General features: G+C 58.7%; 1 protein-coding gene across 2 annotated transcripts; it reads right to left on the bottom strand.

Moving 5' to 3' along the window:
- Positions 1–61: 61 nt before the first annotated feature.
- ACTL6B (actin like 6B) lies at positions 62–13,005 on the bottom strand. 2 transcript variants are annotated; one of them, XM_029055650.2, is made up of 14 exons: positions 12,875–13,005; positions 12,063–12,139; positions 11,341–11,506; positions 10,084–10,184; positions 9,117–9,214; positions 8,084–8,178; positions 6,429–6,535; positions 6,098–6,187; positions 5,742–5,803; positions 4,693–4,807; positions 3,924–4,004; positions 3,717–3,812; positions 1,231–1,317; positions 62–394 (listed from the first exon to the last, which is right to left on the bottom strand). In XM_029055650.2, the coding sequence occupies exons 1-14, from the start codon at positions 12,897–12,899 to the stop codon at positions 314–316; spliced, it is 1,281 nt and encodes a 426-aa protein (XP_028911483.1). In that variant the 5' UTR covers positions 12,900–13,005; the 3' UTR covers positions 62–313. The 2 variants fall into 2 exon arrangements, with proteins under 2 accessions (XP_028911483.1, XP_028911484.1); XM_029055651.2 differs by lacking the exon at positions 3,717–3,812.
- Positions 13,006–14,531: the final 1,526 nt, after the last annotated feature.

A 14,531-nucleotide genomic window follows, 5' to 3' on the forward strand; every position in this document is an offset into this window, starting at 1 on the left:
GCGGCCCCTCCCTCTCCTCCATCCCCTCCCACCCCCCCACCTTCCTCCCCAGCACCAGACCTTTTTTTTTTTTCCAACTTGTTTTATTCTTTGCAGAAACAGAAGCTTCGCCACAAGAAATTCAGAGGGCCGGACCCTGACCGGAGGAGCCCCCTCCCCTCCCACTCCCCTCCCTCCCTTTCCCTCGTCGATTCTGGGGGAGACGAAGGGCCCCGATCCCAGGGTCCCCCGCCTCCCTCGACCCCCGGCCCCCCAACCCCCCCACCCCCAGGTCGCCCCTCGCCCCCCGGAGGAGGCCGGGCTGCCTTTGCGGTCAGGGACACTTGCGCTCCACGCATTGCTTCCCGCCCTCCTCGTATTCCTGCTTGGAAATCCACATCTGCTGGAAGGTGCCCTGGGGAAGGGTCGGGGGGGCTCAGAACAGGGCTCGCCCCCGCCCCCAGGGCTGTCCCCTCATTCCCCGGCTCCCCCGGACCCCAGACAGTTCAGTTGGATCCGATTCGATCGTATTTACTGAGCGCTCACTGTGTGCAGAGCGCTTGGGAGGGTCCACTACAGTAGTAAACAGACACATGCCCCTCCCTCATCAAGCTCAGTGAGAAGCGTGGTATTTGTTAAGCGCCTACTATGTGAGAGGCACTGTACTAAGCGCTGGGGAAGAGTCCGATACGTCAGAGAAGCAGCGTGGCTCAGTGGACAGAGCTCGGGTTTAGGAATCAGAGGTCGTTGGGTTCCAATCCCGGCTCCGCCACCTGTCAGCCGGGTGACTTTGGACAAGTCACTTCGCTGTGCCTCAGTGACCTCATCTGTCAAATGAGGATGAAGACTGTGAGCCTCACGTGGGGCTCACCTGATGACCCTGTATCTACCCCAGCGCTTAGAACGGTGCTCGGCCCATAGTAAGCGTTTAACAAACACCGACGTTATTATTATTATTTAAGCACTTATTCTGTGCCAGGCACTGTACTAAACGCCGGGGTGGATACAAGCCAATCGGGTTGGATCCAATCCCTGTCCCACGTGGGGCTCGCAGTCTCCGTCCCCATTCGACAGACGAGGGAACTGAGGCCCAGAGAAGTGAAGTGACTGGTCCAAGGCCACCCAGCAGACAAGGGGCGGAATCGGGAAGCCAAGTCCCCAGGCCCATCTCGTCTTCCCCGCAGCTCCCGTCAGCCTGCGGCCCTCCGACCCCTGACCCCCGACCCCTGACCTCCCACCCCCCCGGCTCACCAGTGAGGCCAGGATGGACCCCCCAATCCAGGGGCTGAACTTCCTCTCCATGGTGCTGTTGCTGGCAATGAGCTTCAGGCGCATACTCTGCGGGGAGACAGAGGCCGGAGATCCCTCGGCAAGGCAAGCCGGTGGAGGGGACATCCAGGAGGGAGGGGGTGACGCCTCTCTACTTGTTTTGACGTGTATCTATCTATAATTGAGAAGCAGCGGGGCTCGGTGGAAAGAGCCCGGGCTTGGGAGTCAGAGGTCGTGGGTTCTAATTCCGGCTCCCTCACCCGTGTGATTTTGGACAAGTCAACTTAGCTTCTCTGGGCCTCAGTGACCTCATCTGTCAAATGGGGATGAAGACTGGGAGCCCCACGGGGGACAACCTGTTAACCTACCCCAGCGCTTAGAACAGTGCTCGGCACGAGGTAAGCGCTTAACAAATACCGTTAGTATTATCATATTTATATTGATGCCTGTTTACTTAGGGATGTGTCTATATCTATGATTCTATTGATCTATTTTGATGGTATTGATGCCTGTCCACTTTGTTCGGTTTTGTCTCCCCCTTCTAGACTGTGAGCCCGTTGTTGGCTAGGGATTGTCTCTTATCTGTTGCCCAGTTGTACTTTCCAAGCGCTCAGTACAGTGCGATGCACACAGTAAGTGCTCAGTAAATACGATTGAATGAATGGCTGAATGAATGTCTTCCCCCTTCTAGACTGTAAGCCCCATGTGGGCAGGGATCGTCTCTATTGATGAATTGTACTTTCCAAGTGCTTAGTACAGTGCTTTGAACACAGTAAGCGCTCAATAAATCCAGCGCTTAGAACAGTGCTTGACACATAGTGAGTGATTAACAAATACCATAATCATTATTATTAAATACGATTAACTGACCGACTAAATGAAAGGGCGGAGGGGTGCCGGAAGCCTAGGTGTTAGAGAGGGCGAGGGGAGGGCGGAATCTGGTACTCTAGACTCGACGTCTAGACTGTCAGCTCGTTAAGGGCAGGGAATATGTCTGTTCTATTGTTCTGTTGTCCTTTCATTCACTCAGTCGTGTTTATTGAGCGCTTACTGTGTGCAGAGCACTGTATTAAGCGCTTGGAAAGTACCGTACGGCAATAAAGAGAGACAATCCCTGCCCACGACGGGCTTGCAGTCTAGAGGGGGGAGACAGACGTCCAAACAACAATAAGGATAATGATAGTATTTGTTAAGTGCGCTTACTAAGTGCAAAGCACTGTTCTAAGCGCTGGGTTTGATGCAAGGTAATCAGGTTGTCCCTCGTGGGGCTCACAGTCTTCATCCCCATTTTACAGATGAGACAAATGAGGCATAGCGAAGTCAAGTGACTTGCCCAGGGTCACACAGCTGATAACTGGCGGAGTCCGGATTAGAACCCATGACCTCTGGCTCTCCAAGCCCGGGATCTTGCCACTAAACCATGCTGCTTCTCATGTCATCGATATGAAATAAATAGAATTATAGATATAAATAGATATAAGTGCTGTGAGTTGAGGAGAGGAGGGGGGAGACCGAAGGGAGAGAGTCGGGGTGGTGTGGAAGGGAGCTGGGAGAGCTTGTCCTCTCCCAAGCAGCGTGGCCTAGTGGTTAGAGCCAGGGTCTGGAGTCAGAATAATAATAATAATAATAATAATAATGATGTTGGTATTTGTTAAGCGCTTACGATGTGCAGAGCACTGTTCTAAGCGCTGGGGTAGATACAGGGTCATCAGGTTGTCCCACATGAGGCTCACAGGCTTCGCCCCCATTTTACAGATGAGGTCACTGAGGCCCAGAGAAGTGAAGCGACTTGCCCACGGTCACCCAGCTGACAAGTGCAAAGCTGGAATTCGAACCCGTGACCTCCGACTCCCAAGCCCGGGCTCTTTCCACTGAGCCACGCGGCTTCTCGAAGAAGAACCTGGGTTCATAATCCCAACTCTGCCACTTGTCAGCTGTGTGACCTTGGGCAAGTCACTTCACTTCCCTGTGCCTCAGTGACCTCGTCTGTAAAATGGGGATGAAGATGATGAGCCCCAGGTGGGACCGCCCCATTATTTGTATCTAACCCAGCGCCTGGCCTATAGTAAAGGGCTTAACGAATACCATCCCTATTATTATTGCGAAGCAGCGTGGCTCAGTGGGAAGAGCCCGGGCTTGGGAGTCAGAGGTCATGAGTTCGAATCCCGGCTCTGCCCCTCGTCAGCTGGGTGACTGTGGGCAAGGCCCTTCACCTCTCTGTGCCTCAGTTACCTCATCTGTAAAATGGGGGTTCAGACTGTGAGCCTCACGGGGGACGACCCGATGACCCCGTATCTCCCCCAGAGCTCAGAACAGTGCTCGGCACCTAGTCAGCGCTTAATAATATCGACATTATTATTATTAGTCCGGAGTTCTGCGCACAGTAGGCGTTCGGTAAATACGATGGCCTGGTGGATAGGATGGTCTGGGGTCGGGGGAAGGGGCCGGGCCGTGTCGAGCGCGTTTACCGGGGGCGTTTTCTGGGACAGCTCCCGGTTCAGCCGGTCGGTGAATCCCTGCAGGAGCGTGTTCCCACCCGTGACGATGACGCTGCCGTAGAGACCCTGAGTGGGGGGGGGGGGGTCGGGGTGGGGGTGGGGGGAGGCTGCTGGTCAAGGGGTGGGGAGAGGGAGGGTGCGCCCCCCCCCCCATCCCCGCCCCCACCGGGCACTGACCGGACGGATGTCAATGTCACACATCCCGATGCTCGTCGTCACCACGTGCCCCACGCCCAGCATGGTGTTCCCCGAGAGACCCTGGGGAAACGGCAGGACCCAGGCGTCCGGCTCCCCTCCCGCCCACTTCTCACCCCCCTGGGGACCCCCCTCCCCCCCGGCTGTCTTCGGTTCGCCCCCACCCGGCCCCTGACCTCCCCTCCCCACCAACCAGCCCCCCAGTCCCAGTTCTAATAACTGTGGTATTTCTTAAGTGCTTCACTCCGTGCCAGGCGCTGGACTAACCGCTGGGGTGGATAGAAGCGAAGAGGGTTGGACACGGTCCCTGACCCTCCTGGGACTCACAGTCCCAATCCCCATTTGACAGAGGAGGGAACTGAGGCCCAGGGAAGCGAAGTGACTTGCTCGAGGTGGCCCAGCGGACAAGTGGCGGGGCCGGGATTAGAACCCATGACCTTCCGACTCCCAGGCCCTCGGTCTATCCGCCGTGCCGTGCCGATCGTTGGGGGCAGGGAATGCGGCCCTTCAGCGTTCTGTTGGATTCTCCCAAGCTTGCAGTCGCACACGGTAAGCGCTCGCTAAATACGACTGCGTGAAGGAAGGAAGCTCTGGGCCCCTTCCCCCTCCTCTTTTTTCCCCTGCCCCTCTCAGGGCCTAGCCATTTTACCCCTCCGGCCCCCCAGCCCCGAGATTTCCTCTCTCCTCTGCCGCCTTCCCACCCTCAACACCCCAGTGGGGACCCTGGGAGCCCCCGCCCCCCAGCTCGCACCTTGACATTGGAGGGATCGAACAGCCCCTCGGGGATGCGGAGTCTCTCGGCTCCATAGTCCGTGTTGTACCCGTTGGGCATCTCGTAGTGCACCGTGGGCATCTGAGCTGCCACCCTGGGCGGGGCGGAAGCGAAGGGACCGTGGTGGAGAGGGCCGAGACCCGGCCGGGGTCGCTCCCGGGCCTCGGTCTACATTCACCCAGCGAGGGGGGCGAAGCGGAGAGCCCCCCCCCCCCCCGGGAAGAGGCGGGGGGCACTGACTGAGATGGCTGCAGCCGTTTGCCCTTCTGGGGTGCTGAGACCCCCCCCACCCCTCTAGACTGTAAGCTCGTTGTGGGCTGGGAGTCTATTTGTTCACCGATCGTACTCTCCCAAGCGCTCAGTATAGTGCTCAGTTAATAGGGTTGAATAATAATAATAATGATGGCATCTGTTGAGCGCTTACTATGTGCCAAGCACTGTTCGAAGCGTGAACACCCCCTCCCTTCCCTCGCGCCCCTGTCCTTTGATTTTTTTCCTCTTCGCCTCCTACTCAACTCTAGCTCCCGGCCCTTCAACCAGAACCCGGGCTTCCCCGCCCCCGTTTCCCAGCCCCTATCCCCCATTAGGAACCAGAATTCGTTATTATCATGATGATGATGGTAATAATAGTTGTTAATAATGATAATAATTGTTAAGCACTTATTCTGTTCTAACCAGTGGGGTAGATCCAAACGAATCCGGTTGGACACAGTCCCTGTCCCACGTGGGGCTCACAGTCTTCAGCCCCATTTTACAGATGAGGGAACTGAGGCCCGGAGAAGTGAAGTGACTTGCTCAAGGTCACGCAGCCCACAGGTGACAGAGCCGGGATTAGAACCCAGGTTCTTCTAACTCCCAGGGAGGGCTCTATCCACTCAGCCAGGCTACTCCTTCCAGTCGCCCAGCCCCACCCCCATCCCCTAGCCCCCGCTCCCTACCCTGGACCCGGGATTCCGGTCCCCCAACCCATTCTCCCCGCCAGCCCCTTCCCCAATCAGGCAGGACCCGGGCTTCCTGGGCACACTCACTGCTCGTCATAGGGTGAATCGGAGACCTGGAGAACAGAGGCCTGGAAGTCCTGGATCACCTCCTGGGGATCCAGAGAGAGGAGAGGAGTCAGGGGCCGGGACTCCTGGAGCCTCTCCTCGTTGCCACCTCCGGCTTGGGGAGCCAAAGGACTGAGGAGGAGAAGGCCAGATACCCTGGAAGTGGGGAGGAGATGCTGCGGGAATTTAGGGGAATGAGGATTTTGGGGACCAGGGGGACAGAAAGGGGCTCAGGGAGTTGGGAGGGTCAGGGGCCCCTTGGTGCGGGAGCTGGCGGGGGGCCGTGGGGCAGAATCGGGGTGCCGGGGTCCACCAGGTCGGGCTCTAAAACTCCTCACGTTGCACATGTAGTTGTGCCAGGACTTGGACACTTGGGGAAGCTTCTCCTTCTTCTTCCAGTTTGGGGGGGCTCCCTCCCGCACCGGCTCCTGGACAGAAGGAGGGGGTGGGGTCCGTGAGCTCCCCCCGGCCGGGGGGTGGTCCTCCCCTGGCAGAACCCTCCTCTCACCGACCCCGTCCCCCCACCCCTGGACCCACTCCCCGGCACCCGGCCTAGTCCCGGGACCGACCAGGGCTCGTGGGGACACTTCTGGGGTCACATCCAGGACCCCCGGGGCCACCCGGCGAGGACCCAGAGGAGGATGGGGGTGCGAGGGGGCAGGAGGTCACCTTGGCTGCAATCATGTAAGGGGGGATGATGTCGATGGCCATTTCCTGGAATAGCTCCCGGCACTGCATGGAGATGAAGTCCCCGGCCAGGGGTGACTTCACGATGCCTGGAGGGGAGCCGGAGGGGGCCCGGCCGGCAGAGGAGGGGGGGTTAGCCGAGGGGGGTGGGGGTCGGTAGGGGCCCGAGCCCTCCCTTGGGCCAACCGCCCACCTGAAAATATGGTACTGCGGGGCTCCTCTATTTTACGGAGGAACCCTGAGGGCGGAGGATATGTCACTTCTTGGTTCTGGGCTTCCCCGGCCTTTGGGGCAGTGCGTTAGCCTTAGTGGGTGCTCAATAAATACCGTTATCACTATCTATCAATCAATAGCTATGATTGAGCACTTATTCATTCATTCGTATTTATTGAGCGCTTCCTATGTGCAGAGCATTGTACTTAGCGCTTGGGATAACACAAGGGAACCATCACTGTGACTACTGTTATTAACTCTCTGTTATTATTAGAGAAGCAGTGTGGCTCAGCGGAAAGAGCCCGGGCTGGGGAGTCAGAGGGCGTGGGTTCTAATCCCGGCCCCGCCCCTTGTCTGTTGTGTGACCTTGGGCAAGTCACTTCACTTCTCTGGGCCTCAGTGACCTCATCTGTAAAAATGGGGATTCGAAAATGCGAGCCCCACATGGGACGATCTGATTACCCTGTGTCTCCCCAAGCGCTTAGAAGAGTGCTCAGCTCATAGCAAGTGCTTAACAACTGCCAACATTTTTATTATTATTACTACTAGTATCGCAACTTCTGTTATTCCTACTATCCCCATTATTTCTACTACTCTCAATCAATTGGGATGGTATTGACTAAGCACTTACTAGGTGCAAAACACTGTACTAGGCACTTAGGAAACTATAATGCTTCATAGTAGACATGTTCCCTATTCTAAAGGAACTAACAGTCTAGAGGGAGCTACCATTACCATTCCTCCTCCTTTACTATCCCTATTTCCGCTACTCCCAATCCATGGTATTTATTGAGCGCTTACATTGTGCAGGGCACTGTACTAAGCACTTGGGAAAGCACAATCCAACAGAGTTGGTAGCCCCGATCCCTTCCTACAGGGAATTTACCAGGTTTACTCCTATTATTCCTATAATAATAATAATAATGATGACGTGGGTATTTGTTAAGTGCTTACTAGGTGCCAAGCACTGTTCTAAGCACTGGGGTAGATACAAGGTAATGAGGTTGTCTGACGTAGGCCTCGCGGTCTTCATCCCCGTTTGACAGATGAGGGCACTGAGGCCCAGAGAAGTGAAATGACTTGCCCACAGTCACCCAGCTGACAAACGGTGGAGCCGGGATTAGAACCCATGACCTCTGACTCCCAAGCCCGGGCTCTTTCCACTGAACCGCGCTGCTTCTCTAGTACTAATAGTATTGTTACCAGAACTACAACTGTGACTACTAGGACGCCGGCGACGACCCACAGGGCCACCTCCCAAGTCCCCCGAGCCCCTTTGAGGTCCGGCGGCCCGGCCCCCGACTCTCCCCACCCCTCCCCAGGCCCCCCACCTCCCTGCCTCAGTCTACGCGGATGTCAGTTACCCCACCATCCCCCCCCTCCAGCCCCCCAGACCCCCCAGGAGCCCGGCGTGGGGGTGGTACCTTGCTGCAGGACGTAGCCGTCGTGCACGGGGATGGCCGTGGTGTGGGTGGCCCCGCTGTCCAGCACCAGGCCGGTGGAGCGCCCGTTGGCGAAGCTGGGGTCGGCGGGGGCAAAAAGCAGTTGTAGCCTGAGTCGGGGGGCGGACCGCGCCTTCTCCCCCGCTTCCACCTCCTCTGCCACCCTCTGGCCTTCAGGTGGCTTCCTCTCTACACCCTGGATCCGGGCGCCATCTGCCTCCTCCACCCCAGCCAGGGACTCCTCTCTCTGCCCGCCCTGACCGTGACTCCTCCTGGCCCCAGAGAGAGCCCGGGCCTGGGAGTCAGAATGACCTGGATTCTAATCCCGACTCCATCACACGTCTGCTGTGTGTGACCTTGGGCAAGTCTCTCCACTTCTCTGGGCCTCAGTTCCCTCAACCGGAAAATGGGGATTAAGAGGTATGTGAGCTCCGTGTGGGACAGGGACTGTGTCTAACCTGCATCTACTCTAGCACAGAGAACAGCGCTTGGCACATAGTAAGCGTTTAACAAGTACCATAATAATAATGAATATCAGCAGTAATGAGTATAATCAATAACAATGATGAATTCTCATTTATCATTAGTATTGTTACGGTGCTTGTTAAGCACTTAACAAGTGCCATGATAACAGCAACAGTAAATATCATTATTAATATTAATGATTAGTATTCATAATGCTTATAATAATTTATTATTATTATTCCCGGAAACTGCCTCCTCCTCCCCCAACTGCCTCATTTTCTCCCTCTTCAGGTCCCCGGGTCCAACACCAGCCTCCAAACCAGAGCTGCGTCCGGATTCAAAACTCTCTTCGGACCGATCCCCCGCCAAGGGAGGAAGAAGACCCCCAACACGCGTGTCCAGGGAGCCCATCTTCCCTCCTTGTGTCCGTCTCTTCCAACCTAATCCTATCTCAACCCTTTCCTTCCAGCCTCCCCACTCCCCACCCCATCCCACCCCCGGCCTCCTGGCCCCCAGGGGCAACGTGGAGGGCAGGGGGTGGTGGTCTTACGCCGTGAGCACGGCCGTCTTGCAGAGGAAGAAGGCAGGGATGTTGTACTGCTCGAACATCACCTCTGTCAGCTTCTCCCGTTTTGCCCGCGTGTTCCACTGTGGCGGGAGAAAGGCGAGAGCGGAGGGGAGGGTGAAGGCCGCGGCCTTGTCCGCCCTGACGAGGAAAGGCTCAACCGGGGTGAGGGCGGTCTGGGGGTGGGAGCCGGGTCAGGGGAGGGGAGGAGGGGAGGAGGGAAAAGAGGAGGGGGAGAAGAAGGAGGAAGACAAGGAGAATATGGAGGAGGAAGATGAAGATGGGAACAAGGTGGACGAGGAGGAGGAGGACAAAGACGAGGATGAGGAGAAGGACGAGAAGGAGAAGAAGAGGAAGACGAAGACGAGGAAGAGGAAGAGGAGAGGGAGGAGGAGAAGGACGAAGACGAGGAGGAGGACGAAGACAAGGAGGAGGAAGAGAAAGGCAAGGAGGAGGAGGATGGAGACGAGAACACGGTGGGCAAAGAAGAGGAGGACAAAGACGAGGATGAGGTGGAGGAGGACGAGGAAGAGGAGGAGGAGGAGGACAAGGATGAGGAATAGGAGGAGGAGGACGAGAAGGACTAGAAGGACGAGGACGAAGACAAGGATGGGGAGGAGGAGGAAGAGGACGAGGAAAGGCCGTTTGGTTCCCAGGTCACCCCCTGTCCCTCTCACCATGGCTTCGGGTCCCCTCTCAATTGCTGAAAGATCCATTCATTCATTCAATCGTATTTATTGAGCGTTTACTGTGTGCAGAGCACTGGACTAAGAGCTTGGAAAGTACAGTTCGGCAAGAGATAGAGGCAATCCCTGCCCAACAACGGGCTCATAGCGTAGAAGGGGTCTCCCCCAGGTGGAGGAAGGAGAGGAAGAGATGAGAGGACTGAGCAGGGGCCGCCTGCGGGGGTCGGGGGTCGGGGGTCGGGGGTCGGGGACCGGCCATTACTTACCGGGGCCTCGGACATGAGCACCGGGTGCAGCTTGGGCTCTGACTTGACATGTTTGCTGTAAGTGTGATCCAGGATGGCCCTAAAGCACTCCCAGTCTTCAACTGGGGCGGGACCGGGACCGGCACCGGGACCCGGACCCGGAGGACGGGGCGAGGGGGCGCAGGGGACACGGGGACGGGCGGGGGGCGGGGGGCGGGAAGGGGGTGAGGGACACGGAAGAGGGAAGGGGAAAGGGGAGGGGAGGAGAGAGGGAGAGGATAGAAGGGAAAGGGAGAGAGGGAGAAGGGGAAGGGGGAGAGGAGGACAGAAGGGGGAAGGAGAGAGGGAAAAGGGGGGAGAGGAAAGAGGGAGAGAAGAAGGGAAAGGGAGAGTGGGGGAGAGAGGAAGAAGGAGGAGAGGGGGCAGAAGAGATAGGGAGAGAGGGAGAAGGGGGAATAGAAGAGGGAGAAGAGAAGGGCAAGGGGGAGACAGGGCAGAGGAGAGAGGAAGAAAGGGAAAGGGAAGGTGGGGACGGGGAGAAATGGAGAAGATGGGGGGAAAGCGGGAACAGAGAAGAGGGAGAGAGGTAGAAGGGGACAGGGGAGAGGGAGAAGAGAAGGGGAAGGGGGAGAGAGGGAGGAAGGGAAGGGGGAGGGGAGGACAGGGCACAGGGGAGAGGGGGAGAGGTGGAAGGACGAGGGGTACAGAGGAGAGGGAGAAGAGAAGGGGAAGGGGGAGAGAGGGAGAAAGGGAAGGGGGAGATGGGAGATGGGGGAGAGGAGGAGAAGGGGAGGGGGAAAAGGGGGACGAGGAGAGGGAGAGAGGTAGAAGGGGGAGAGGGGGACAGGGAAGAGGGAGAAGGGAAGGGGGAGAGAGGGAGGTAAGGAAGGGGAAAGGGGGGCAGGGGAGAGGGAGAAGAGAAGGGGAAGGGGGACGGGGGGGTAGAGGTGAGAGAAGGAAGGGAGGGGGAGAGGGGGCACGGGGGAGAGGAGGAGAAGGGGAGGGGGAAAAGGGGGGCAAGGGAGAGAGGGAGAAGGGGAGAAGGTGACAGAGGAGAAGGAAGGATGGGAGGCAAGCCTGAGTGAAGCCCTGAAGCCCCCTCTGCCCCCTCCCCGCCCCCTCCCCCCGCCCCAGGGGAGCAGGTAGAGGGGCTTTGAGGTGGGGGGGGGGGGAGGCAGAGGAAGGGATGTTGGGGTTCGGGAGCGGATGAGGAGCCCGAGGGTCGTGGGAAGGCGCTGGGGGAGGGGCTGGGGTGGGGAGGGTCCCGGGCCCCCTTACTCATGCCGTTCTTGAGGGGCGACATGACCTCGGCCCCGTCGCGGGGCACGTGCAGAGCGTTGGTGTCAATGTGGAACGTCTTGCCTTTCTTTTCCTTGTCTCCTTCCAGCTCCAGCCCGCCGCCCTCCTCGGGAGCCAGGAGTCCCACCGTGGTCGGGAAGTCCGCCTGGACGGGACGGCAGGGGAGGGGGCAGAGCTGGGGGCGGCGCCCCCTCCCCACCCCTCGTCCCCCCCCAAAAAACCAATGCAGCTCTCACCCTCGTGGTCCCCCTCCCCACCTCCTCGGGGGAGGGTTTCAAACCTGAGCCGTCTCCCATTTATTCAATCCTATTTATTGAGCGCTGACTGTGTGCAGAGCACTGGACTGAGCGCTTGGCGCCAATAGAACAAGAAACAGATACAGCCCCTGCCCACAACGAGCTTACAGTCTAGAAGGGGAGACGGACGTGAATAGAGATGAAGAAATGACAGATATGGACCTAAGTGGTGTGGGGGCTGGAGAAGGGGGAATAAAGGGAGCAAGCCCGCCCCCCAACTCAGCCCGGCCTACAGGGGTGAGGGCTAGATGCCCCCCTCCCCAAATCCCCAGGAACAAACGCTTGACGGCAGACTGCCCTCGGAGGCCCTTCAGCAGACACCCACCTCCTCCTCCTCCCCCTCCGGGGGTCCGGGAGACTTGGACTGGGGAGGGGGGGGCTAGTGAATTGGGGCGGGGGGCTCACCTTGGGACAGTCCTCCCCGGCGTAGCCCGCACGCACCGAGAAAGAGCCGATGTCGAAAACCAGAGCCCCGACCTCATCTGGGGCGGGAAATGGGGTCAGGGTGAGGAGGAAATGGGGCGCCCCACTTGGAGGCTCAGGGGGAGACTCAGGGGAAGGGGTTGGGGGAGGGGGGTCTCCTCCCCCTTCACCCCCTCCCCCCAAACTGTCAGGGCCCTCAGGACATTGGACTCTGAGCCTGGACTCTTGGGGTGCGCTGGGGGGGGGAGGGAGGAGGCAAGAGAGGGTCTTGGGGAGCCCCAAGCAGTGAGGGAGACGAGAATTTGGGGAGACCCCCCCATCCAGTTGCAGGGATATAGGGACGGGGGGGCGGGGGGGGCAGAGGCAGAAACTAGGCCTGGATCGGGGGCGGGGGCGCCTGGCTGTGTGCGTACAGGGAAGGGGGTGCCCGTGCGCGGTGCCGGAGGTGCAGATTTGGAGAGCAGATTGAGGGTGCAGATTTGGGGTGCGCTAGCTGCAGGGATGCAGGGACGGGGGCGGGGAGGGGCAGAGGCAGAAGCCAGGCCTGGGACGGGGGAGGGGGGCGCCTGGGTGTGTGTGTGCAGGGAAGGGGGTGCCTTGGGGGGTGCCGGAGGTGCAGATTTGGGGTGCAGATCGGGGGAGCAGATTGGGGCTGGAGATTTGGGATGCAAGGCCTTGGGTGGGGGGGGGGAGAGTAGGAGGTGCAAGGGATTGAGATGTCAAGGCTGTGGGGGGAGGGCCTGCTGGGGGGACGGTGACGGAGGGGGGGAAATCGGGGGGGGGGGTCTGCTCACCTCCCCCGTAGACGCCCCCGCTCATGATCCCGGGACCCTCCGGGACCCCCGAGGCTCGGCCCGAGGGAGGAGGAGGAGGAGGAGGAGGGAGGAGGAGGAAGGCTCAGCACCCGGGCGTCCGGACAGCTCCCGGGGGCCGGGGCCGGGGGGGGGAGGGCGGGGGGCGGCGGCGGGGTGGGAGGGGGGCCCGGGCGGACCAATGAGGAGACCGGATCGCCCACCCCCATCCCGCCGCCCATTGGTGCGGAGCCCAGACAATAAGCAGGCAGGGGGCCCGGCCTCTTAAAGGGGAAGGAGCCCCCGAAATTCCCCTCCGGGGGCCTGGGGAGGGGGCGGGGGGGACCCCGGGAGAAAAGGAACCCCAGGGTCAAGGTGGGCCCGGGAGCGCAGACCGATGACGATGATGGAGAGATAGATCGTTCTTAGAGAGAAGGGGCCTAGAAGGCGACAAGCTAAAGAGGGAATATTCAATAGTGTTTATTTAGTCATGTTGGTATCTGTTAAGCGCTTACTCTGTGCAGAGCACCGTTCGAAGCGCCGGGGGAGATACGGGGTCATCCGGCCGTCCCACTTGGGGCTCCCAGTCTTCACCCCCATTTTCCAGATGAGGTCACTGAGGCCCAGAGAAGTGAAGCGACTTGGCCGCGGTGACACAGCTGCCAAGTGGCGGAGCCGGGATTCGAACCCATTACTTAATAATAATAATAATAATGTTGGTATTTGTTAAGCGCCTACTATGTGCCGAGCACTGTTCTAAGCGCTGGGGTAGACATAGGGGAATCAGGTTGTCCCACGTGGGGCTCACAGTCTTAATCCCCATTTTACAGATGAGGGAACTGAGGCACCGAGAAGTTAAGTGACTTGCCCAAAGTCACACAGCTGGCAAGTGGCAGAGCCGGGGTTCGAACCCATGACCTCTGACTCCCAAGCCCGGGCTCTTTCCACGGAGCCACGCTGCTTCTCATAAGGCGCTTACTATGGGCCGGGCACTGTTCTGAGCGCTGAGGCACCCTTCTCAGGTCTGGGGTGGCTACACCCCAGCATGACCAAGAAGCAGCAGGGCCTAACGGATAGAGCCTGGGCGAGGGAGTCAGAAGGACCCGGGTCCCCATCCCGGCTCCGCCACTTGCCGCCTGGGTGACCTTGGGCAAGTCGTTTCACTTCCTCCGGGCCTCAGTTCCCTCATCTAGTAAAATGGGGATGAAGATTGTGAGCCCCAAATGGGACAGGGACTGTGTCCAACCCGACTGTCTTGTCTCAGCACTGGGTACGGTGCCTGGCACCTAGTAAGTGTTCAATAATAATAATGTTGGTATTTTTTTAAACACTTCCTAGGTGCCGAGCACTGTTCTAAGCGCTGGGGTAGGTAGAGGGTAATCAGGAGAAGCAGCGTGGCTCAGTGGAAAGAGCACGGGCTTTGGAGTCAGGGCTCATGAGTTCGAATCCCAGCTCTGCCACTTGTCGGCTGTGTGACTGTGGGCGAGTCACTTCACTTCTCTGGGCCTCAGTTCCCTCATCTGTAAAATGGGGATTAAGACAGACGGTGAGCCCCACGTGGGACAACCTGATTCCCCTGTGTCTACCCCAGCGCTTAGAACGGTGCTCGGCACATAGTAAGCGCTTAACAAATACCAACATTATTATTAGGTGGTCCCAC

The sequence above is a fragment of the Ornithorhynchus anatinus genome, chromosome X5 (genome assembly GCF_004115215.2).
Source record: "Ornithorhynchus anatinus isolate Pmale09 chromosome X5, mOrnAna1.pri.v4, whole genome shotgun sequence".
In the NCBI taxonomy this organism is placed as follows: Eukaryota; Metazoa; Chordata; class Mammalia; order Monotremata; family Ornithorhynchidae; genus Ornithorhynchus; species Ornithorhynchus anatinus.